This window comes from Setaria viridis, chromosome 1 (assembly GCF_005286985.2).
Source record: "Setaria viridis chromosome 1, Setaria_viridis_v4.0, whole genome shotgun sequence".
NCBI lineage: Eukaryota > Viridiplantae > Streptophyta > Magnoliopsida > Poales > Poaceae > Setaria > Setaria viridis.
In genome coordinates, this window is record NC_048263.2 from 93,294 (window position 1) to 117,986 (window position 24,693).

At 47.5% G+C, this 24,693-nt stretch overlaps 1 protein-coding gene across 2 annotated transcripts in view; it reads right to left on the reverse strand.

Moving 5' to 3' along the window:
- The window catches only part of LOC117861705 (amino acid transporter AVT1C), a 54,501-nt gene extending 33,260 nt beyond the window's left edge, over positions 1–21,241 (reverse strand). Inside the window, exons 1-12 of one of the 2 annotated variants that reach the window (XM_072291373.1) lie at positions 20,907–21,236; positions 20,478–20,800; positions 20,182–20,396; positions 20,029–20,052; positions 19,270–19,450; positions 18,904–19,123; positions 18,694–18,829; positions 18,356–18,379; positions 17,990–18,128; positions 17,869–17,912; positions 17,717–17,779; positions 17,169–17,532 (exon numbers count right to left, since the gene is read on the reverse strand). In XM_072291373.1, the coding sequence (XP_072147474.1) occupies positions 17,437–17,532; positions 17,717–17,779; positions 17,869–17,912; positions 17,990–18,128; positions 18,356–18,379; positions 18,694–18,829; positions 18,904–19,123; positions 19,270–19,450; positions 20,029–20,052; positions 20,182–20,396; positions 20,478–20,800; positions 20,907–21,139 (1,698 nt within the window). In that variant the 5' untranslated portion in view covers positions 21,140–21,236 and the 3' untranslated portion in view covers positions 17,169–17,436. Of the gene's footprint in view, positions 1–17,168; positions 17,533–17,716; positions 17,780–17,868; positions 17,913–17,989; positions 18,129–18,355; positions 18,380–18,693; positions 18,830–18,903; positions 19,124–19,269; positions 19,451–20,028; positions 20,053–20,181; positions 20,397–20,477; positions 20,801–20,906 lie in introns of those variants that run through there. The other variant, XM_072290699.1, reaches the window with a different exon arrangement.
- Positions 21,242–24,693: the final 3,452 nt, after the last annotated feature.

Consider the following 24,693-nt stretch of genomic DNA (forward strand, 5'->3'; position numbering starts at 1 on the left):
TTGTTAAATGAAATATTTGTATGCAATCATGAACAAATAACTCTCTGTCTAGATGGAGAACAAAGGAAAGGGCAAGGGAAAGAGCAACGAAACTGAAAAGATTGTATGCCAAGAAGATTGGGAAAATCTTGAAATAACTACAATTTTTTGTAACATTGTTGTTGAGGAGATTCAAGCTAGGAATAGACCTCTAGGTACACTGAATGCAAGAAGCTATAAAAACTTACGGGACAAGTTTTTTACTCAAACAGGAAAAAATTATACCCAGAAGCAGCTGAAAAACTGTTGGGATAACTTGAAAACCTTGTATGGGTTTTGGAAATCACTTTGGAGCAATTCTGGCCTTGGAAGGCATCCTTTTTTGGAGATACCTACAACAAGTGATCAATGGTGGGAGACAAACACAAAGGTTAGCAATCTGTCATGTGTATGTTCATTGGAATTTTTTGTACTATATGCAATTGACTAATCACTTTGTATTTTCTCTGTTTTTTTATACAGTGACACCTCAAGAGGGAGAAGAAGGCATTCTGTTATGCTCCTCCACCATGTTTGAAACAATGGAAAATTATGTTTGAGAAGAGTCATGTCTCAAGCCACTCTACATGCATTCCTAGTGAAGAAGGTGGTGGGGACAGCATTCCCAATGAAAAAGAGGGGGATGATGATCCAATTCATGACATATGTGATCAAAATGAAGTTCCAAGTGTTGGTCAAACAACATCATCTCAGTCGCAAGCACATGGACATGAAGAGAGTGACATGAATGCTTTCCGTGATAGTATTGCCGATGCTTTGATGGCCATGAGAGAGTACTGTAATGTCGCTAGAACTCAGACTTATAAATGCATGCAATTTATTATAATTTGTTGGCGCTAGAAATCAGCTAACCGAATTCCCAACGTCGGACACACGACCCGGGAGAATCTGCTTAGCTCCTGTTCGGGTGATTGCCCTGGTGCGGTTCGTGCGGCGTGCCAGCCAATCTGACCTGTTGATTGGCAAGGAAAGAAACGTGTCAGTTCCCAGAGGTTGCGATCGGCTAAGGTTCTGATCTTGAGAAAGCTTATCAGCGAATCGGCTGATTTGCAGTAATAAGGAAATCGGCTATAATGCAGCCGACTACCAGGCAACGTTTATAAAGAAAACTGCTAGAGTAATCTAAACAACGCTACAATAGCAACACTAGGAACAGATCTGATCGGCTATGCATGAAATAAGCAGATTAAACAGCGAAGTACAAGAAAAGCCGAAATTACTGATTCCTAGCTGGATAACTGGTGATAAAACTAGAACAACAGGTAAAACCTAGAGTTCTAGTAAATATCGATAACTGATGAATAAATCTAAACGAAACGACAGCGATACGCCTGAAGTTAAAGCTTAGAATTTACTCGATAAGCGGAACTTACAAGATCGGCCGGAGGTCAAGTTGATGCAACCCCGCCAACCCGTACGAACTCGAGGAAAAGGAGAAAAAGTATTGGCGAAGTCGCCTGCTTGAAAGTAAGTACGAGGAAATAGTAGTTTGTTGTATTGAGTTGATGATGTTTACAGATCTATAAGGGTGGCTATTTATAGCCCCGTACAAACGACTTCTTATCCAACTAGAACTCTATCCCTAAATTTAAACAGAAAACGAATATTTACAAGTACGATTCGTACTAGGTTGATTATCACGCGCTTCATGGGCTGATTCCTTCTTCATCTTCAGAATCCTTTTTAAGCCCACACCGGCCCAACTATTCCAACCTTCTAATCGGCCAATCACCTCATCGGCAAGGGGTAACCGATCAGGACCCACATGTCGAGGGCTCAGACTCATTTCGACCCTGGAGACTAAGGCCGGACGAGGCGGAGATCCTCCCTTGGAGGGTCGGGCGCGTCCGATCCCAAACCTCAGGGGTCGGGCGAGGCGGAGAACCTCCCTTGGAGGGTCGGGCGCGTCCGATCCCAAACCTCAGGGGTCGGGCGAGGCGGAGATCCTCCCTTGGAGGGTCGGGCGCGTCCGATCCCAAGCCTCAGGGGTCGGGCGAGGCGGAACTCCAAGGATCAATCGGCCGATCCTCGACTGTAGCATTAATTGGCCGATCCTTGACTGTAGCACTAATCGGCCGATTTCCAATCATCGCCCTTGTATCTCGCCGCATCTCCTAATTCCTTCCACTTCCAACGCCGATTTTACACGTGTCAAAATCTGGCGTCAACACATGCCCCCCAGTTTCGGAGTAAAACATAGACTTTACTTCAAAATTCTTTTCAACTTCTCATCCGAAACATGCGCAACGAAAACATCCTTCCGTTTCGCGGTCTCCAACCTGATGATTGCAATCTTTTCGAAACGGGCGCCCACGACAACCACTACTCCCGAAAAACTCGAAACGCCGGCGCGGTAAAAATTCCGCTTTTACCCCTTCTCAGACCTTCTTTAAATATCAGCACATCCCGTACTCCTTACGAGCTCACGTCCTTCTTCTTCAGCACACAGGCTTTCTTCTCCCTCCAACACTTTCCTCAGTCCTCCAATTCTCCAGCGCCCCCTTCCTTTTGCATTCCCTCCTACTTTTCCAATGGCGGCACCTTCAGGCTCCTCACCAATGCGCGAAGCTCCAGAAATGGCGCCTTCGGCGGAGATTCCAGTAGCGACAGCGGCGGCTCCATCGATGGAAGAAGGAGCTCCATCGGCGAAAGCTGAAGCTTCATCCGAGATCCCATTGGCAGCTTCATCATCTGCAGTTGCACCGGCGACTCCGCCGATTACGAGGAGCTTCATCCCGGAGGTCATTACCGAAACTTTCCCTTATCAGTAATGCATTTACTTTAGATCTATTTCTTACCCTCGCACCCCCTTTTCCTTCTTAGGCGGTTAGGCATCGCATCACCATTCGCCTTACAGAAAACCTCGGCCTTATCTGTCTTGGGCCCATGGGAAACCCAGACCCAACCAACTTAATCAATTTGGAAAACCATAGGATCCCCTTCAAACAATCAACTATGGACCTAGATCACTAGTCGGGTACCTTTAGGTCTTGGCCGAACGAAACTCCCGGTTGGAGGGAATGGTACCAGCGGATAGCTGCCTCCAAGAAGGTCCAATGGGACGAGCTCAAAATTGGCCAATGCATCGATCTATCTTTGTCCCAAATGGAACGGAATGAGCCGTTAGTGGTGGCAGCTTCTTACTTCTGGTCCAATGCTCTCAACGCATTCCTGTTTGGACATGAACCCATGACCCCCACATTGGCCGATGTAGTCTTGCTGACCGGCCTGGACATTTCTTCCCCGGACACCCCTTTCCGCCTTATAGCCGCAACATCACATCGGCTGGACACAAGGGGAATCGGCGGGTGGAAAGGCTTCATCAGATGCAACAAAAGGGCCGGATCTGTCGAGAACAGAGAGCATACGGCCTTCCTGATGATGTGGCTAGAGAAGCACTTCTTCTGTGGGAGAGCAGCTGGTCCATCTACCAATACCCAAGCTCTGGCCGAAGCACTATCAATAGGGACTTCTGTTCCTCTTGGAAAGCACTTACTGGGAGCAGTCTACCAGATGCTTCACCAAATCGGCATCAAGCTATCCCAAGGGGAGCCGATTGGAAACCCAGGTCGACCTTGGTGGTTCATTAACTTATGGCTGAACTTGTATATGGGCGAGATCTCTCAGCAGCGAGTGGAAAATATGACATTCCCTAGCGTCGAATCGGAAGAGAACCTCACTGTCCGACGCCGGTGTACGTCTTTCGGTGAAGCGGCATCGCCCTTCTCTGGTTGCTCGTACTCTGCGACCAAGGTGGCCGAATACTTCCGGTGTTTTTATAACGGCTTCAATGAAGATGCAACCGTCTGGTTCCCTTATCGGAGAGATGACCCAATTTTTGAACTCCCTTCTTGCTTCGACTCAACCACCGGCCGATTCGACGAAGATCTCACAGATGAACTAATTAAACCGGGGATCTTACCAGCCAACTTCTTCTCAGGAAAGGATGCCCCTACATATGAATTCTACAACCCCTCTGTTGCAGCACGGCAATTCGGCATGGGTCAACTGCCGATTCAGGCATACTTCGTCGGCCGAGCAAAGTTCAGAGACGAGCTCACCAAGGGTCTTGACTATAGTCGGCTGCGAGATCGGATACCAGACTCCAGTACCATAGACTTGAATGACTGGATAGTAGCCCCCTTTGCTGTCCAACAATTCAAGCTATGGCGGGCCGAATGGAAACAGTTCCTGTTCTGCGCCTCCGTATCGACATACTGCAATCTCTTGGATCCAGCCAACATCGATCCGAACACCGAGGTATTTTTCCCTTAGCCGATCTTCATTCCTTTATTAATGCGGTTAAATATGTACACTAACATCTTGCTGTTACTTCAATCTGAAAACCGCGTTCCCCCAACACACAGTCGGAGTGGCCGGCCGATAGAGGGTCATCACCCATACACCATCTTCCCCCTTATCGGCTATGATGCTCCTTCCGTGGATGTGATTGCCGGCCGATCGAAGCAGGCGCGGAAAAAGGTTATCAAGAAGACCAGTCGCCGAGTACGGACTCGTATAGAACCGGCCGACCCTCCTTTGATCACATCGGCAGAAACTTTGGCCGCATTACCCCTTCCAGCTGCTAGAGAAGTGGATACTCAAGTCGTCACGCAAGCTGGGGCGGTCGCTGCATCATTACTGGTGGAGGCTATGCAGGTAAACTTGTTGTCTGATCCTTACCGATTGCCATCCCTATACTGACTTATCTTATTTTAGACCGCACAAATCACTTCTATGGACTCACAACAATTGGCAGCAACCCAATCGGTCATCAACATGCCCACGCCTCCATCTGCCGAGGTATACTACTCTTCAACCGATTTTCCTAGTATTTGGATAATATTCTTATTCAATCTTTTGACATAGGTCACCGGTACGCTTAGCGCCCCACCTAACCAACCAATGGTCATCTTTCGGGAAGCTGGCCCGAGCAAAGCACCAGTCACGGTGGAGTCTTCTACTTCTGACGAACCAATGGTACCAGCCCCTGAATCGAGGATAACGGCCTCCCAAACGCAGCTTGAAGAAATCCGTTTCAAGAAGGTAAGAGATTTCTCACCCTTACTCGGCCGATTTGCTATCATCATTGGCTGATTTGCTCTTCTTCTTGACTCACTATTTTTCAGGAACAGGACACCCCCAACAACAGCCTTTTCTCGTTTGCGGTCGCACTCTCCGATGACGAGGAAGTCGCCTCTCGCCAGGTCACTTTGAGCTCCATTCCTGATGACGTCCGTGCCAAACTCGCAAGCATCCGATCCCTTCTTCAAGAGGACATCGACCGATTGGTAGAAGAAGCCTCGCCAATTCGGCAACTTTTTGGTGACGTCAGCGGGCGAGTACCAGAAGAAGCGGAAGAGGCCTTGGCGCCGGCCGCATATATCGAGTCAATGAGGATTCCGGTCTTTAGGGCCCTGCGCCACATGGCCGATCGCGCCAAGTTGACCAAGACTCGCGAAGAAGAAGACACGTACAAGCGTCAAGCTCAAGAGGTGCATCAACGGATTCACTTTCTGGAGGACTCTTGCCCGGGGATCGTCGGCACGATAGATCGCCTCAAACGTCGAAGGGCAGAGTTTGCCAAGGAGATGGAACAGGTGACCAAAGCAATAGACGCCGAAGAGAAGAGGCTTCAGGAACTCCCTTCTGTCATCGCTGATCTGAAATGGGAGAGGCAACATCTGGCTCACGAAGCCCTCAAACTCCACCGCCATATGTCAGAAGTCCCCGGATCGGCAGAGGATGACCAACGGGTCCTTGACTCTGCCGATCAGATCAGGCGCCGAGCGGTCGCAGCTATCGATGCCCTTCTGGGTGACCTGTAAAAGTACTGGCCGTTCTTGTACGAACATTTAATGACCCCTTTGACCGTCCTTCGCGGCGCCCCCTTTATTTATTACCTTTTTCACTTCCAATGGGACGCGTCTTACCAAACATCCACGCCTTCCTTTCTTATAAACGCCGGCTTAGGTCCCCTTTCCGAGAGTACCTGCTTAGCTCGGCCCTGTTTTCATCGGTGCGCCTTTCAGTCATGTCTTCTTCATCCTCTTCCTCTTCCACTGTTAATCAGGTGAAAGTTTTGCCTTCATCCTTTTTCTTAGTTTAGATCTTCTGAAGGGAATCATCTTTTTGATGGTTATATGTATATCGTTGCTTTCCACAGTCACGCCGCCTTAGCCCTAAACTCGAACGACCCATCGAACTCATGCACTCCGACGAACCGTTGTCGCAAGAAGACAAGGACTTAATCAGGGCTCATCGTGACGAACTCCAAGAGCACATCCCTGCTGACATCCGATGGATCTGGGATTTTCTGGACGGCAACGACCACCAGCGACCTCAAGCCGACAGAAGTCATCTGCTTCCTCAACAAATCGTCCTTGAAGATGCAGCAGCAGGAACATCACGCCCGGCAATGGACCGGAGCCACCCTCTCCCCCGTCAAGTCGAAGCGGAGGCTGCGGTGAAAGAGATAGAAGAACAGTACATCCGTCTTCTAATAGAACTAGGTCGGACTGAGAGAGCGCTTAAGAAAAAGCGTGATTAATTATTTTTTGTTCTAAGGGCGACTTGTACCTTGTCGGCCGTGTAACCCACCGTCCGTACCGAATGAAATATATCGGCCGGTTTGGATGATTATGTTTTTTCTCTAGACGAATCCTTTTGTATCAGTTGTGTGTTGTTCGTTGTGGTCGATCCTTATGCTCCGACCCATATACTAGGGTGGTACCTTTTCAAGTATCTTCCGTTCAGAGCCCTAGTAAACTCTTCTCCTTCGATTGTTTCCAGAATATAAGCATTTCCTGGAGCACATCTGCCGATTTTATACGACCCTTCCCACGTAGGGGACCACTTACCGAATTTAGGATCTTTCGACCCGATCGGCAACACTAACTTCCATACCAGGTCCCCCGAAGAGAATTGTTTGACTTTGACCTTCTTATCATACCACCTGGCTACTTTCTTCTTGTTTTCTTCGATGCTTATCAAAACTCTCAATCGTTGGCCAGCCAAGTCATCAAGTTTCCTTTTCATGAGTGAGGAGTAGTCGTCGGCCGCTAACCGGTCCTGGAGCGAAGTGCGTCTCGACCCTGCTCTCAGTTCCCATGGTAGTACAGCCTTGTGACCGTACACCAACTGATAAGGGGACATCTTGGTGGCCCCATGACAAGCCATCCTGTATGCCCATAGAGCTTCGGTCAGACATAAATGCCATTTTTTCAGCTGCTCCTCTATCTTCCTCTTGATTATCTTAATTATCCCCTTGTTGGAAGATTCGGCTTGGCCATTAGCTTGGGCATAATACGGAGAGGAGTTTAACAATTTGATCCCCATGTCGGCTGTGAACTCCTCGAACTCTCCTGATGTAAACATCATCCCTTGATCGGTTGTGATAGTCTGGGGGATGCCGAAACGGTAGACGATGTGGTCTCTTACGAAGTCAACCATAGCAGCCGATGTTACGACCCTTAACGGAATTGCCTCTACCCATTTGGTGAAATAATCAGTGGCCACCAGAATGAACTTGTGCCCTTTGCTTGACGGAGGATAAATTTGGCCGATGAGGTCTATTCCCCAACCTCTGAACGGCCATGATTTGATAATGGGATTCATGACCGATGCGGGCGCACGTTGGACATTCCCGAATTTCTGACAATCCTGGCATCCTTTATAATATTTGAAACAATCTTCGAGGATCGTCGGCCAGTAATACCCATTATTCCTGATCATCCATTTCATCTTATGTGCCGACTGGTGGGCTCCACACACTCCTTCATGGATTTCTCCCATCAGAGTCTTAGCCTCCTCCGTTCCCAGACACTTGAGTAGGACACCATCAATTGTTCGGTAGAACAAGTCGTCTTCCAGTAACACGTATTTGGTAGCATGAAACCGTACACGCCGATCCACTTTCTTAGACGGATCTTTCAGGTAATCGGCAATCTCCTTTCGCCAGTCATTGGCCGCGAGCTCTAGAGCCAAGGCGCCTTGAATCGGCCGATACCCAGATGCGTGTTGGGCGAGCTTGTTGGCATCCTCGTTGTGATTCCTTGGGATGTGCTCGATAACTGCCGACTTGAATTCTTTCAGAAGCAGCAGGCAATCTTCGTAATAAATCCTCAACACATCATCCTTGCACTCTGACTTCCCTGTTAACTGATCCACGATAAGCATGGAATCCCCAAAAATTTCGACGGAATCAGCTTTGACTTCCCTTAGCAATTGTAATCCCTTCAGTACAGTTCGGTACTCCGCTTGATTGTTAGTGGCGGATGCTTCTATCGGCAGAGAGAAATCATAGCTTGCCCCCCGAGGCGATATGAGGACGATGCCGATTCCTAATCCTGCTCCACATGACGATCCATCAAAGTATAAGGTCCAAGGTACTGGTTCTACGAAGGTAGCCTCTGGCCCGCAGTGTTGGGCAACGAAATCGTCCATAACCTGACCCTTAACGGCTTTTGCCGATTCATATCGAAGGTCAAACTCTGACAAAGCCAAGATCCACTTGCCGATTCATCCTTTCAAAATCGGCAGTGACAGCATGTATTTTACCACATCGTCCTAGCATACGACCACACATTCCGCCGATAGCAAATAGTGCCTGAGTTTGGTACATGAGAAGTAAAGGCATAGGCACAACCGCTCCACTGGAGGATACCTTGTTTCAACTTCCAGAAGTCTTCTACTGACATAATAAATTACCCGTTCCTTTCCCTCAAACTCCTGGACCAGAGCCGACCCAATAGCTCGTTCATCGGCTGATAAATATAGTTTAAACGGCTTACCAGTTTGAGGAGGGACCAATACCGGTGGTGAGACCAAGTACTGCTTGATATCTTCCAATGGCTTGCGTTGCTCTTCCCCCCATATGAACTCCTGGTCGGGCTTCAACTTTAATAATGGTGTGAAGGCTTGAATTCGCCTAGACAGATTAGATATGAATCTTCTGATGAAATTCACCTTGCCGATTAGAGATTGCAGCTCAGTTTTATTCTGCGGGGCCATGACTTTGTTGATGGCCGCTATGGTCTTCCGATTGATCTCTATTCCCCGCTCGTGCACCATGAATCCTAAGAATTGTCCGGCGGATACGCCGAAGGCGTACTTATTCGGGTTCATCTTCAGCCCGTGTTTCTTAGTGCATTCCAATACTTGTCGTAAATCGGCCAGATGCTCCAGGTGTCCTTTTGACTTGACTACGACGTCGTCGATGTACATTTCTACTAGTATGCCGATGAGGTTGTGAAATATGTAGTTCATGGCTCTCTGATATGTGGCGCCGGCGTTTTTCAAGCCGAAAGTCATTACCACCCACTCGAATAAACCAAGGTGACCCGGGCATCTGAAGGCCGTTTTAGATATGTCTTCTTCGGCCATAAGTATCTGATTGTACCCAGCGTTTCCATCCATGAAACTAATAACCTTGTGTCCCGCGGCGGCATCTATCAGCACATCGGCCGTCGGCATGGGGTATCCGTCCATTGGTGTGGCCTGATTGAGGTTCCTGAAATTGACGCATACGCGTAACTTTCCGTTCTTCTTATATACTGGTACAATGTTGGAGATCCATTCGGCATAACGGCATTGCCGAATAAATTTTGCTTCGATTAGCCGCGTTATTTCGGCCTTTATGTCCAGTAGGATTTTAGGATTGCACCGCCGTGCAGGCTGTTGATACGGCCGATACCCTAGCTTTATGGGTAACCGATGTTCAATGATAGATCGGTCTAATCCGGGCATCTCATGATATTCCCAAGCAAAGCAATCCTTAAATTCTCTTAACAAACTTGTCAGTTTACATTTGTATTCCGGATCTAAATTTGCACTAATATATGTCGGCCTTGGTATGGTGCCATCGCCTAAGTCTATCATTTCTAATGAATCGGCCGACGTGAACCCATGTCCCAGCTTCCCATCTTCTCGGGCGAACTGATCCATTTAATCTAAGTCCTCGGAGCCGACTGCTCGGATCGGCTGTAGGCCAAAATCGGACACCTTCAAGAAGTCAGTATCCCATACTCTCCCGGATATGCACTTGACAGTTTCGCAGCTCCACTGCTGCGTGTCGGCTGCCGCGATGTTGTATGCGGAATCGGCGGTGACCACTTCGATGTTGTCGCCGACCCACTGTACGAGGTATTGATGCATTGTAGATGGGATACAGCAATTTGCATGTATCCAGTCTCGGCCGAGTAGCATGTTGTAGGACCCCTTGCCATTAATAATAAAGAAAGTAGTAGGAAGGGTCTTACTGCCGATGGTGAGGTCGACGCAGAGAGCGCCGCGAGCGGGGGATACGTTGCCCTCGAAGTCCTTAAGCATCATGTCTGTCTTGGTCAGGTCATCATCGCTCTTCCCTAGCTTCCGGAACATGGCGTACGGCATGATGTTGACTGCAGCCCCTCCGTCTACCAGTAATCTGGTGATGGGTCGGCCGTTGACATGTCCTTTAAGAAACAACGCTTTCAGGTGTTGCCGTTTGTCTTCTTCGGGCTTCTCGAATGTGGCTGTCATTGGCTCTAAAGCCAATTGCGCCATCTGCTCTTCCATTGCCGACATGTCCTATCGGTCGGCAGGAGTCATGAATTCCATCGGCAGTATGAAGACCATGTCGATGTCGGCTGCCGATTCGTCGCCTGCCGATTCGTCGCCTCTTCTGTCGTTTCTTTTGGGGCGCCATACCTGAGACCTGCTTTTCTTCTCGTCTGTCGTGTACTGTTGCTCTTCCTTCTGCTGTTCCCACTGGCGGAGACGTTGGATTCTTCGTTTTTGAGACTTGGTCAATCCATCGGGGCACCACCTAGGGTTCACCGGTTTGGTTCGTGGCCTGGCGCATTCCCATTCTGGTTCGCGTCCTAAAGGGTTCTCGTCTGACACCCGAGCATCGGCCATCTCTTCGAGTCGACTGTGGACGCTGACCCCATTTTCTGGCCGGTCATGTCGATCAAATCTGCCCCCCGGCCCATCATTGCGCCTGCCTTCCGACCGGTCATACCGGTCACTTCTGCCCCCCAGCCGATCACGTACTGGAGGGCGCCGGTCTTCTTGGTCGCGCCAGTTCCTGCTGATCGGCTCTGATCTCCCATCTCTGGAGCGAGACCTTCTGAAGGGCCGATTGTGACGATACGGACTGTTGCACTCAGGGCAATTATCGACCGATGGCAACCTGAGGTTGCTTTCCCAGCAGTGGAAGAAGAACGGGCATCGCCAATGATCTTCATGTCGCCGCATCGCGTCTTCCCAGGACCTTGATCGTTCATGTTGCCGTTGATATTTGTCGAGCAGGAATTGGGAAGTAATGGGTCGGCGTGGTTCTCCAGATCCGCCGACATCGTCTTCCATCCGCCGTTTCCCTTTAACGTCTTCAGGCGCCGCTTGATTTCTGGGGTCTACTGCGCCGCTCTTTTTAGCCGATTCGGATGTCAGCACCTTGGTTTGGAGCGCATTCTTTCCTGTGTCAACCATGTTAGTGGGGAAGGGGTGCTGGTCGATCTTCATTGGCTTGGCTGGTTTTGTTGGCACTTCAAATTTGAGCCTGCCCTGCTCAATGGCCGTCTGTATCTGCTGCCGGAAGATTTTGCACTCATTAGTGTCATGGGAGGTAGCGTTGTGCCACTTGCAATATTTCATCTTCTTCAGCTGTTCGGCAGAAGGGATCGTATAGTATGGTGAGAGCTTGATCTGTCCTTCCTGGAGGAGGAGGTCGAAGATTTTATCGGCCTTTGATATGTCAAATCCGAACGTTTCCGGCTCCTTTTTGCCGAACGGACATGATATCGGCTTCTTCCCTTTAACCCATTCCGCAAGGCCGATTTCAGTGTCTTCTTCGGTTTCAACCTCTTCTAAGTATGCCACCTTCTTCTGGAAGTTCCTCCGTGGATCGAAAGAACGCACTTCTTGACCGGACAATCGGTGGACGATTTGACTCAAGCTCTCAAACTCCTGTGAGGCGTATTTTTCTTTGATGTGAGGTAGGAGACCTTGGAAAGCTATATCGGCCAACTGTGCATTAGTCAGGGCCAGGGAGTAGCACTTATTTCTGATTTCCCTGAACCTCTGTATATATGAGGATATCGGCTCGTCGCTTCTCTGCCTAAGGCTGGTCAGATCGGACAGCTTCATCTCATGTACCCCGACGTAGAAGTATTTATGAAATTGCCTTTCCAGATCGGCCCATGTAATTATCGAGTTGGGCGGTAAGGTTGTGAACCATTGGAAGGCCGACCCAGACAGGGATGACGAGAAAAGTCGCACCCGTAGAGCATCCTGCGCCGCTGCTTCTCCGCATTGGATGATGAATCTGTTCACGTGTTCTACGGTTGAGGTGTCGTCCAGCCCCGAAAACTTGGTGAAATCAGGAACTTTATACCGATGAGGAAACGGCAGTAAATCGTATGTAGGCGGGTATGGTGTCCTGTATGTGTAGGTCTGCACCTTCGGCTTCAAGCCGAATTGTTCCTGAATCACCTCTGCTATACGTGCCGACCAGTCCGGCTGTTGCTGGTAAACCGTCGGCTGAGGAACTGGTACGTGCTGGTATATTGCCGGCGGGATGACTTGATGTTGAGTGAAAGCGTGTGGCGTTTGATGTGTCACAGCCGGCTGCGTAGTCAGGACCGGCTGTTTGAATGAGCCCACCGCTTCGTCATATAGTATGAGTGGTCTAGTAGCCGCCTGGAATACTTCCGTTGATTCTGCTGCTCTGCTCATCTCCGGTGCGACAGACTGGTACTGCGGCATGGTTGGTCGAGCGGCCGCCTGGAAAGACGCCTGGAATTGGGGACTTCCATGGTTGGCCGGCTGATCCTGGACGGCCGTCACTGATGATGCCCCCCAAGGTGCTGGATTAACCGGAGGAAACTGCGCAGAGGACAACTGAATGGGACGTGGCTGGAGGTGTTGCGTGCCATTAAACCCCATAGGGATCGATGATGAGGAAGCGCCAGAACCCCCAACTGGAAATTGGATCGGCTGAGAAGCCGAATAAGGTATATTCTTGCTTGGAGCCGTAATCGGTGGAGCATATGCCGACCCCTGGTACCCTTGAGATACACCGCTAGCCAAGGAGCTAATGACGGCATTGTATACCGTATTAGAAAGCACCGGGGATTGATCAATGAAAGCTTGATAGACGGATTGCTGGACCATCTCGGACATCTTGTCCGAGTCCTCGGTGATTGTGATCTGGCGGGGAGTTGGAAACGGAGCCTTTTTGATAGTCTCCCCGCTCCTGGTGCGACTGAAGGACTGCAGACATGTCTTCCGGTAGTATGCCATCTGCCTCTCTAGTTCTTCCTTCTGGTCGTCCCTGAGATCTGCCTCTGTCACTTCGATGACGTTATCTTCGGAGACTTCAGCAGCTTTCGACATGGTGGCGGTTGTATTGGTCCCACCGGGCGTGCCAAAAGTGTGTTGGCGCTAGAAATCAGCTGATCGAATTCCCAACATCGGACACACGACCCGGGAGAATCTGCTTAGCTCCTGTTCGGGTGATTGCCCTGGTGCGGTTCGTGCGGCGTGCCAGCCAATCTGACCTGTTGATTGGCAAGGAAAGAAACGTGTCAGTTCCCAGAGGTTGCGATCGGCTAAGGTTCCGATCTTGAGAAAGCTTATCAGCGAATCGGCCGATTTGCAGTAATAAGGAAATCGGCTATAATGCAGCCGACTACCAGGCAACGTTTATAAAGAAAACTGCTACAGTAATCTAAACAACGCTACAGTAGCAACACTAGGAACAGATCTGATCGGCTATGCATGAAATAAGCAGATTAAACAGCGAAGTACAAGAAAAGCCGAAATTACTGATTCCTAGCTGGATAACTGGTGATAAAACTAGAACAACAAGTAAAACCTAGAGTTCTAGTAAATATCGATAACTGATGAATAAATCTAAACGAAACGACAGCGATACGCCCGAAGTTAAAGCTTAGAATTTACTCGATAAGCGGAACTTACAAGATCGGCCGGAGGTCAAGTTGATGCAGCCCCGCCAACCCGTACGAACTCGTGGAAAAGGAGAAAAAGTATTGGCGAAGTGGCCTGCTTGAAAGTAAGTATGAGGAAATAGTAGTTTGTTGTATTGAGTTGATGATGTTTACAGATCTATAAGGGTGGCTATTTATAGCCCCGTACAAACGACTTCTTATCCGACTAGAACTCTATCCCTAAATTTAAACAGAAAACGAATATTTACAAGTACGATTCGTACTAGGTTGATTATCACACGCTTCATGGGCTGATTCCTTCTTCATCTTCATAATCCTTTTTAAGCCCACACCGGCCCAACTATTCCAACCTTCTAATCGGCCAATCACCTCATCGGCAAGGGGTAACCGATCAGGACCCACATGTCGAGGGCTCAGACTCATTTCGACCCTGGAGACTAAGGTCGGATGAGGCGGAGATCCTCCCTTGGAGGGTCGGGCGCGTCCGATCCCAAACCTCAGGGGTCGGGCGAGGCGGAGATCCTCCCTTGGAGGATCAGGCGCGTCCGATCCCAAGCCTCAGGGGTCGAGCGAGGCGGAGATCCTCCCTTGGAGGGTCGGGCGCGTCCGATCCCAAGCCTCAGGGGTCGGGCGAGGCGAAACTCCAAGGATCAATCGGCCGATCCTTGACTGTAGCATTAATTGGTCGATCCTTGACTGTAGCACTAATCGGCCGATTTCCAATCGTCGCCCTTGTATCTCGCCGCATCTCCTAATTCCTTCCACTTCCAATGCCGATTTTACACGTGTCAAAATCTGGCGTCAACATAATTATATTGCCAACAAAGTCTATGAATAATTGTACACGAAACCAATCAGTATGTACACATAGGGGTAATAGAGACATTGTACATCTCTTCCAAACACTCTCATCCTCAGAGAAGCTGGGTTGCCAAACGGACCCCAGCTTTCAGAAAGCTAGCTTTCAAAAAGCCAGCATTCCAGGACAAGAAGCCAAAAGCCAGCTTTCGAAAAGCAAAAGCTCAAACAAACATGACCTTATTTACTGTGCTTGTGACTATCGCATCGGTTGAAAGAAGCTTTTCAAAGTTGAAGTTATTGAAGAACTATTTGAGGTCAACAATGACTCAGGAGAGGTTAAATGATTTGGCAACATTATGCATCAAGAAGAAATTGTTGGATGAGATTGACATCAACCCTATCATAAGTGACTTTGCATCGAGGAATGTTAGAATAAACTTTTAAGATAATATGTATAAATAATTTGATATGAATATTGCTTTTAGATACATTTAAGTATTTATTGTATTTATTGGTAATTTTTCATATATATTTGTTATAATGTCTATATTAAAGGGTCCCAAGTTTTACTTTCGCCTCGGGCCTCCCAAAATCTCACGACCGGCCCTCTCCCCCCCCCCCCCCCCCCCCCCCCCCCACCACCAATATTCTCAGAGCTCGAGCTTGCCTGGCAAAAAAAACCTGCTCCCCTTCAATAGCGGGATGGCCTATGATCATTCAAAAGTATGTATGTATGTATGTATGACCATTGCACGGTCCGATCTAGTTGTAGTAAGGCGCCATCCAATTTGAGATTTGAATTTGTTGTAAAGATGATGTTTAATTAATATGGTGTATAATATGGGTATGCGGACGCAAAACTACCAGTAATCAGGAGGCAGCTTGGTATGAAAGGGCCGGGTTGTAGGACGTGGCGCGGCGCGATTGGCCCAGCCATGGCGTCCGGTCCGTTTGAAACCTGTTTCTTCCCGCGCGCGCCTCTCCTTTCCTTATTTTGCTTGGCTGCGCCGCGCTGTCGATCATCAGTAACGGACGGAAACCAAATAACCAATGCGTTGCGAGAGTGAGAAACCGGTCGATGCAACAGAATAACCAAATATATAGCTCCAGTTCGAGAGCCGCGTCGTCGCCGTCGGCAGCGGCGGCGGCCTACAAATACCCCGCCCGCCCTCCCCCTCCATCCATCGGCAATTCGCCATTCCATCTTGCTTGCTTGCTAGATTTGCTTCATCGATCGTCATTATTCCATCACCAATGGCGACCGTCCGCAACATGCTCTACTTTTACTGCGACGCTCGCAACGTGTACGAGCGCTTCGTGGCCATCGGCAGCCACCCGGAGCAGGCCCGCAACGCCGTTGCCCTCCTGCTCTGGCTGGACCCGGCCGATCACCAGGCCATCCGCCACTTGCTGAGCCTCAACCCCGCCGCCATCGGCATCGTCGCCGGCGAGGCCAACATCATCCTCGACTGCCTGCGCCAGCAGCAGACGCAAATGCTCCCGCCCATCCCCTTCATCTCCGCGCTCTGCCAGGAGGGCGGCATCGGCGAGATCGACGCCGCCTTCTTGGCCTTCAACCAGGACCTCGTCGTGCGCGGCGTCGCTGACATCCTCGACGGCGCCGGCGCCCTCATCTTCGACGACCGCCTCTACCGCCTGCTGCGCCGCTACCAGACGGGCCTCGTCGGCCGCCTGCCGGAGCTGGAGGTGCCCTACACGTGGCGCCCGGTCACCGTGCCGGAGGACTGCCGCTCCATGTTCGTCACCTTCTCCAAGGGGCAACCCATCGAGCGCCAAGAGATATTCGACTACTTCAGGCAGTAAGTTTGTTCACTATTCATTGATTCTCGATCAGTAAGTACGTACGTACGTACGTACGTACATACATACATACATACATACATACATACATACATACATACTTACTTACTTACTTACTTAGTAAACTTATTGGGCAGGAAGTGGGGCGACTGCATCGTCCGCGTTCTGATGGAGAAGACGACGGGGGGCGCGCCGCCCATGTACGGCAGGATCATCTTCAAGAGCGAGGCGTTCGTGAGCCTGGTGCTCAACGGCGAGCCCCTCGTCAAGATCACCATTGCCCAACGCCAGATCTGGCTCCGCAAGTACATCCCGAGACCGCAAAACATCTGATCGATATATAGGCGTGATGTGCGATCGATCGAGCAGGGATCGTCATCTATCCTTCAACTGCATGCACAACCTCATATACTGTACATATGTCCTGTTGCGAGAATGGCTACTCTCTCTCTCTCTCTCTCTCTCTCTCTCTCTCTCTCTCTCTCTCTCTCTCTCTCTCTCTCTCTCTCTCTCTCTCTTGTTATTTCTAGCTTGTTATTTATGCAACAGAATACATGATACAAATCAACCGAATACAAATCATATTCCACCGAAAACAGATCAACAGAATACAAATCATATTTCTAGCTTGTTATTTATGCATGATACAACCTACTAAAAGCCTTGCTACATATTTCTTGGTACACTAACATGCAAGCATTTCACATACATGTCGTAAATTTATTATGCATCAGACTCGCTAAATTACTGGGTAAAAATTTGTCTTGTATATGCTTTTCGTGTATACGGTGGGTGACTGGAATAACTGCAACATGTACACTGATCAGGTGTAGCTCTGGATTATCCTGGACAGGGACGAGTATGTCCCCACACACGCGCAGCAAACCCCGACCACCATGATGAATGAGCAAGCTGCGACCTGTCAATCAAAACAGATCCGATGATTATACATATACCTAATAACTGAGGGGCCTGGATTACAGTTCTACCCCTGTTTCAAAGCAAATCATATTCATGTCTTCTTCTTGTTTTTATGCTATTTCACTAAGGAGGCCAACAATTCTGCTCATATAATTGTGGGTAGTATTCGCATATGATCGTACCTGGTGCCAAGTCACCTTTGTCTTAAGGATTGCCAGAAAGCACGCGCAAGGTAGAATATAGGTCTACAGTGAAAACGCACGTATTTTAGCCTCACCAACTGATGAACAAGAAAACATCTCTTGAGGTGAACGCGCGTATACAGATCCCTTACCACAAGCATCGTGAGCAAAGAACCAACCAAGGCCATCACAAGTCCTGTCAAAGCTCAAAAATAGAGGTTAGATTGTGGATGGTGTAACGATTGAGCCTTACCAAATATGTCTACAACTTACCAAAGAAGGGTACAGATAGAGCAATGAGGAGGGTTGACACCACAAGGGCTGATCTAAGCATCATTATGTTTGAGTACTTCTGTTGATTTGGCGGCAGCAACTCCTCCAAACTCATAGACAGTGGGATTATGGTTAATGCATATGTGATTATTCGTTAAGGACATCTATATAGTTTGAGAATGTAATAAAATCCCAAAAATATAAAGAACCAGCACGTATTTTGGAGAATCCATGTTTTAAATTAGCTAAATATAGCTGCATAAAAGAATGCTCTGAAATCTACTGAGCAAACAGTTATAGAAACAGACTTTCTCTGCTCCACTTTGAGACTACACCACTTTCGACAAAATAATTGACACACCAAGGATATTTGGTTATTGGATTTGCCACCTGCAATATAAGAGGTGATATTATTGTTAGGGTTCAGCATGATGGCATCAAAAGTAATTGTAGATGAAACGGCTCAAATCAAGGACAATATCCTCGCCAGAAAAAGAGGTAAAAGGTCCTAATAAGACCGGTTTAGGCAAAGTTTTATCATTGCATAACTGTAGGTTGCAGAAGATGAAAACTTGTGCTTTACTTGGAAACACATAGAAGCACACTCCATTTACCATGGAAACAGATTATCCCATACACCAAAGGGTTAAGGCCTTTTGACTTTTTATAAAGGAAACTTAAATGGTTTGGGCAGTACTAATTACCGTGGTCCAAACTGCAACCTTTGAAACTACTAAATTCTCTGGTAAGTTGAGTGTGAACTGAGACTTTGTGGCTTCACCAAACATTTTGTATCCCATCACCGCGGCACCAGCATACAAAATGGTAGACAGCGCAATACTGACAAGAAAATAAATCAAAATATGAGTGCTAGATTCCAGAAAAAAGATAGGGAATATAGATAAGCTAATTACCAAGTAAAGAGAATTGAAGGGAACTGGTTGCGATTCTTCAGAGAAGAATAGATGTTCGGAAACACCCCATGCCCTGAGTAGCAATAACCATACAATCCAATCGCAATAGGGATTCCAGGGAGGTTCAGCACAGTTCCTTCGTTCTCAAAGCCAACATTGTCAACGGCACCTGCCCAGAACAGGCAGATGACTCCAAGGATAGATGCAATGACACCTCCAGCTACAGACACATCAACGTTATGAGAAGCAATATGTGATACATAGAGAGGGCAGAGTGCATATATATGAACTAAATGCAGCGCATGCACACAGACTCTGTGGCACACAATAGTCAAACAAAATGCAAAGCAACATGCAAATGGATACCTGAAAGGTAGCTCAGGCAGCTAAGGTCACGGAGCCAAGTGGTGGGCATGACAATGATGGTAGTCAAGATTGCGAAAAATACATGGGAGTTCAATGTCAAGCTCCCAATGGTTAGGTGTGCATTGGGGAATAATTTTGATAAATTGTCGCTCTCCAGTATCAGATACTCGATGCAACAGGCCTGCACAACATATTAGAGACTGTTACTCTTCAGAAAGCAAGAAATACTGTGGTTTAATTGCAACCTCCATAAAACCTTAAACCTGCTCTCTGTATTCTATTTTCTATTTTACTGAAAGAATGAAAAGTTTCAGGTGTGTCAAGTCCGTTGTGCCTTCCAGACACTGGCCCCAACTCATGTCACTTCCACATTCCATGGTCTTACAAGTGTGAGGTATGTCCCTGGAACTCTAAACAAATGCCTAAGAGGTTGGCATTATTTTGATTCTTGTCTAACCCTAGCAATTTCAAATTTAATTATCACAGCATATGAACTAGTATGCATATGACCTCATCCTCATGTTGAACCAGGGTTGATCTTTTTTTTTTCTTGTGAGGGAAATTCCTTTTTTTTTCTTTGAAAGATAGCATTATAGTTGTGCTCGTTTTGTGGTAGACTTAATAGTGTTCATAGCTTTGATTTTTTTTGTCTTTTTTTTTTTGGTACAGGATATGCAAGTTGTTGGTGCAAGTTGTTTCACTGCACTACTTGCATAGGCTAATTCTGATTGAGATAGATGGTTGGCAATAAGCACTTACATACAGTTCCACATACAGGATTATCTGCAACAGGGAAGCCACAAACAAGAAAAAACTCAAGTTAGCACAAAGGTATTCCTCAACTACACATCATATTGAAAATGCGCAGAAACTGAATCACAGCCATTGTTTATAATCTGAATGATATTATACCGAGATGGCTATACGACCGGTGGTGCCAAAGGCGGCATGGCCAATATCTGGGTATGTCTCAAGGCCCTCCTTGCTGTCTAGGCAACGGCGCAGGAGCACACCAGTATACCATGCAAGAATAGCAAATAAACAGAGTATGGCCAGTCCAAGCCAACCACCTTGTTTGATGGCATAAGGTGTTGATAGGATTCCCACACCACATAGAACATTTATTCCTGCATAAAAGCATAATGGAGGCCTTATGTATCACAGCATTCAGGAGGATAAATAAGAACGAGGTGTAGGTGGTTAGTTACCATTGACCACTGCCTGGGTGTAAGAGCATTTCTGATGAGGAGACACCTCATGAGCAACTAGCAGTGGCTTCTGATCCTCAGGGATTTGTTGCAAAGAGGGTTTTCTCGAGGGCAGAAGGTACTGGGAGCTCTTTCGCGCTTCTTCACGTTGCTGCTCATCACTTGTGGTGGGGCGCAGGAGTGGCTTGACGAGATTAGAGATGATTTCAGGGGTTTTACCACGGAAAGAGTTGGTGAAGGAGTTGGAGAGCCTGCTTAGAGTTGGGGTCCCTAAGAAGCTGAGATTTGGTGACTGCACGCTACTAAGGATGTCGATGGATTGCCTGCGCGCAGTTAAAAAGGAGAATTAATATTATTTGCAGACAGAGACAGGTTGGTTAGTTGATTGCTGTATGTGATGTAAAGAAGGGAGGAAAGATTGAGGAGGACCTGTAGCTCTGCGGCCATTGCTGGGTGTAGGAGGAGGCGGTGGGCTCGGCGCGCGGGGTGGCGCAGGGGGAGGACGAGTCGGAGCCCGAGCCGGAGTCGGAGTCGGAGCCGGAGCCCTGGTCGTGGTGGCGTCTTCTCCTGGCGGCGGCTGCGGATGGCGGTTGGGATTGGGGATGGTCGTCGTCGTCGTCGCTCTCGATGATGAGGCTGCGCTCCGACACCGAGCTCCTCATCTTACTCCTCCCTCCTTCTCTTCCGGGCTCTGCTGCGTCTGCGTCTGCGTCTGCGTCTGCGTGGGCACCACTCCACTCCACTCCAGCTCCAGCTCCAGCTCCGGAGGTTAAAATAAGAGGCCACCTCACCACCCCACTTGGCCATTGCGATCTGATCTCAAATAATATCTCATCCCATCATGCATCTGCTAGTAATAGTATCCTGATCTGATTCCAACCCATCCATCGCTGCACAAAATTTGGATCCGGCTGGGCTGGATCTGAAAGGTTGGCACGCATGTCAGATTCAGATTTGCTGCTTCTTCTTGTAGCCAGCCGTAGTAGATTATAAAATTAGTGGCAAGGAAGAAGGAGTAGAAATTTGTCTTTCTTGCTTCCCCTGGCTATTTTTTCCCCCTTGGCTTGGCAATATGCTGCTGCACATGGCGGCATTCAGCAGCAACAAACAAATCCATCATACATACGGTGCATGCGTTGGGCCTGGGCCCAACTCTAAGTATTGGGCCGGATTTTTCCCAACTAGACCGCAGCCCAAATCATTTTATTTCCTTGCATTGGGAATTCTCCTTGAGGATTCGAAGCACAAGTGAGTCTCCATGAGCCAGCTAGGCTTGCGTTTAGCTTGGCTGGAGATGCATTGCCGGCCGCCAGGGAAGAAGAAGAAGGACGATGCAGTGCTAGCCCATGCTGGCTCTCGTGATGGGGAGGTGGTGCCTCCAGTGACGGAGAGATTGGTGCGTGAGCATCAGGTGTGTGAACATCGTGGTGCCGAGCTCGGATGAGAATGGGGGAAAGCAGAGGAGAGAGAAGCGCAGAGTCAGCTGAGAATATAGCTCCCAGAGAAGATGATTGAGGGGGTCGGGGAAAAGCAGGGCGAAGCTACGAATTCGTCCTTCTTTTCATTGTGGGGGGTGCTACTTTTCTAAACAATTGATCGAAATAAAAAATTAATGAAAATTGCAGACCACACTTAAAAAATTCAATTGCTTTTTATTTATTTCTCCTTTTATTTTCTTTAAAATAATATGAAAAAAATACCTGAGTTGTATTTTTGAAGAAAAAATATTTGTATATAGCTGGGGTAGATGAATGTTTAATTTATATACAGTCTTTGCACAAATGTAGGGACAAAGAATAGTGAAATCCAGCTAGCTAACCTCCCTGGGCTTTAATGGAAATACTAATTATTGGCACAGTAGTCGGCATACGATGCATGCTTTGGCTTGAGAAGGAAGAGAATAGACAGATGGATATGGATGGATCAATTAGGCCAGCCTTAGGGGTGGATGGATCTCTAGTCCGGATTAAAATTCATCTCACATCGAATATTCGGAGACTAATTAGGAAAATTATATATGAGCTAATTATAAAACTAATTACACATACGGGAGCTAATTCGCGAGACGAATCTATTAAGCCTAATTAATCCATCATTAGCGCATGTTCACTGTAGCATCACATTATCAAATCATGAAGTAATTAGGCTTAATAGATTTGTCTCGCAAATTAGCCTTCATCTGTGCAATTGGTTTTGTAATTAATCTATATTTAATACTCCTAATTAGTATCTAAACTTCGATGTGACAGGAATTTTAGGAGGGTCTAAAGAACCAAACATCCCCTTAGTGTCATTGGGTGAAAATTCTCTCTCTTCTGATGAAACTCCCCTCATAATGACTTTGCCAAGTCAATAATTTTGCTGATGTGATAACAAATTTAATGCTCATGGCACTCGTACGAAACCTCGTGGTCTTATTCGGGGTGTTTGGATACAAGGTGCTAAACTTTAGGAGTGTCACATCAGATGTTCGGACGCTAATTAGGAGAACTAAATATGAGCTAATTATAAAACTAACTGCAGAACCCCTATGCTAATTCGCGAGACGAATCTATTAAGCCTAATTAATTAACTCATCATTAGCAAATGGTTACTGTAGCACCACATTATCAAATTATGGACTAATTAGGCTTAATAGATTCGTCTCGCGAATTAGACTCCATCTGTACAATTAGTTTTGCAATTACACTATATTTAATACTATCTAAATATTCGATGCGACATGTAGGAGGGTGCACCCCGTCAGTTTGAGCGAGAGGCTATAGCGTGGCCAACCAAGCTAGCTGGTAGTACAGATGTGCCATTGGTCGCATTATTATATATACAGTAATGCATTGCATTGCATTTACTCCCGGCCGGGCAGCCGCTGGCTACTTATCTGACTAGGCTAGCTGCCTTTGCAAAGTGTGTGGATTATTGCATTGGACACTGGCAACGTCGTAACGAGCAGATCGAGCAGCGGTCATTGGTACATCCCCTCCAGTAATGAATTAACGTGCAGTGCAGTGCAGTGCACAATGATACGGCTGCCGCAGTTACTGCCCTAGCTAGGTATTTTTGCATTGGTACTGCATGCCATTTCAATTGGAGAAAATGTACTCAGTCCACTGCTGCTGATGATCTGGTCTGGCCCTGCAAAAATCTAGTTACTGTTTCTCGAATGCATACTATATATTAACCCCTTGTTTACTTCCCTCCAAACTCCCAACTTTGACACTATAAAAAAGAAGATTCCCCATCACATCAAACTTGCGGTACATGCATGGAGTACTAAATGAGACGAAATTAAAAACTAATTGCACAGTTTTGTTGTACTTTGCGAGACGAATCTTTTGAGCATAATTAGTCAATATTTGGACAATAATTCATAAATACAAACGAAACGCTACAGTGTCGCATTTATGGCAAAATGCCAATTTGGCACCTCCCAAATTGGGAAGTAAACAAGGGCTTGCCTAGCCTGTGGCCTGTGCCCTCACATATATGCATCCTTTAATTATTGCTTGGAGTTGAGTAAACTGAATCAAGTGGATATTGTATATCTACATACTGCGATAGTATACAGGTATAGAATTCGTTGGATCCGAGCAGAATGAAATCGGGGTGTTTGGATATGAGGTGCTAACCTTTAACAGTGTCACATCGGATGTTCGGATACTAATTATGAGAACTAAACATGAACTAATTATAAAACTAATTGCAGAACCCTGTGCTAATTCGCGAGACGAATCTATGAAGCCTAATTATTAAATTTTAACACCCAAACAGCCCTGTTGTATGCCTTGCCAGTAGCAGGAGTATCCAGCAGCAGTAGAAGATGCGTGCAGTGCAGCTCAGCTGCGTTCTACAAGATGCATGGCCTGGATGGACATGCTGCTGCTTGCTAGTCTTCTTCCCAGTGGCAGTGGAGTGTAGTCCAGTCCAGTACACAGCTACCTCTGCCTGCCTGCCCATGCATTTACTATATATCTGCATCAACATGGCATGGCTCTGCATTGAAGGCAGGCGCGTGCGTGGATCGTACTAGTATCTACTACTACTATGCGCATTGCAGGCAGAGGCAGAGAGGATCCAGGAAATCTAGCGACCATCCATGATCCATCTCATCTATGATATGAAGGCCTCTCCAACGGGCAGCTCATAGAGATTTTTATTCGATGAACACGGTGACAAAATTAAAGTGAAGAGCTAGCGCTAGCGCTACAATAAGAGATGA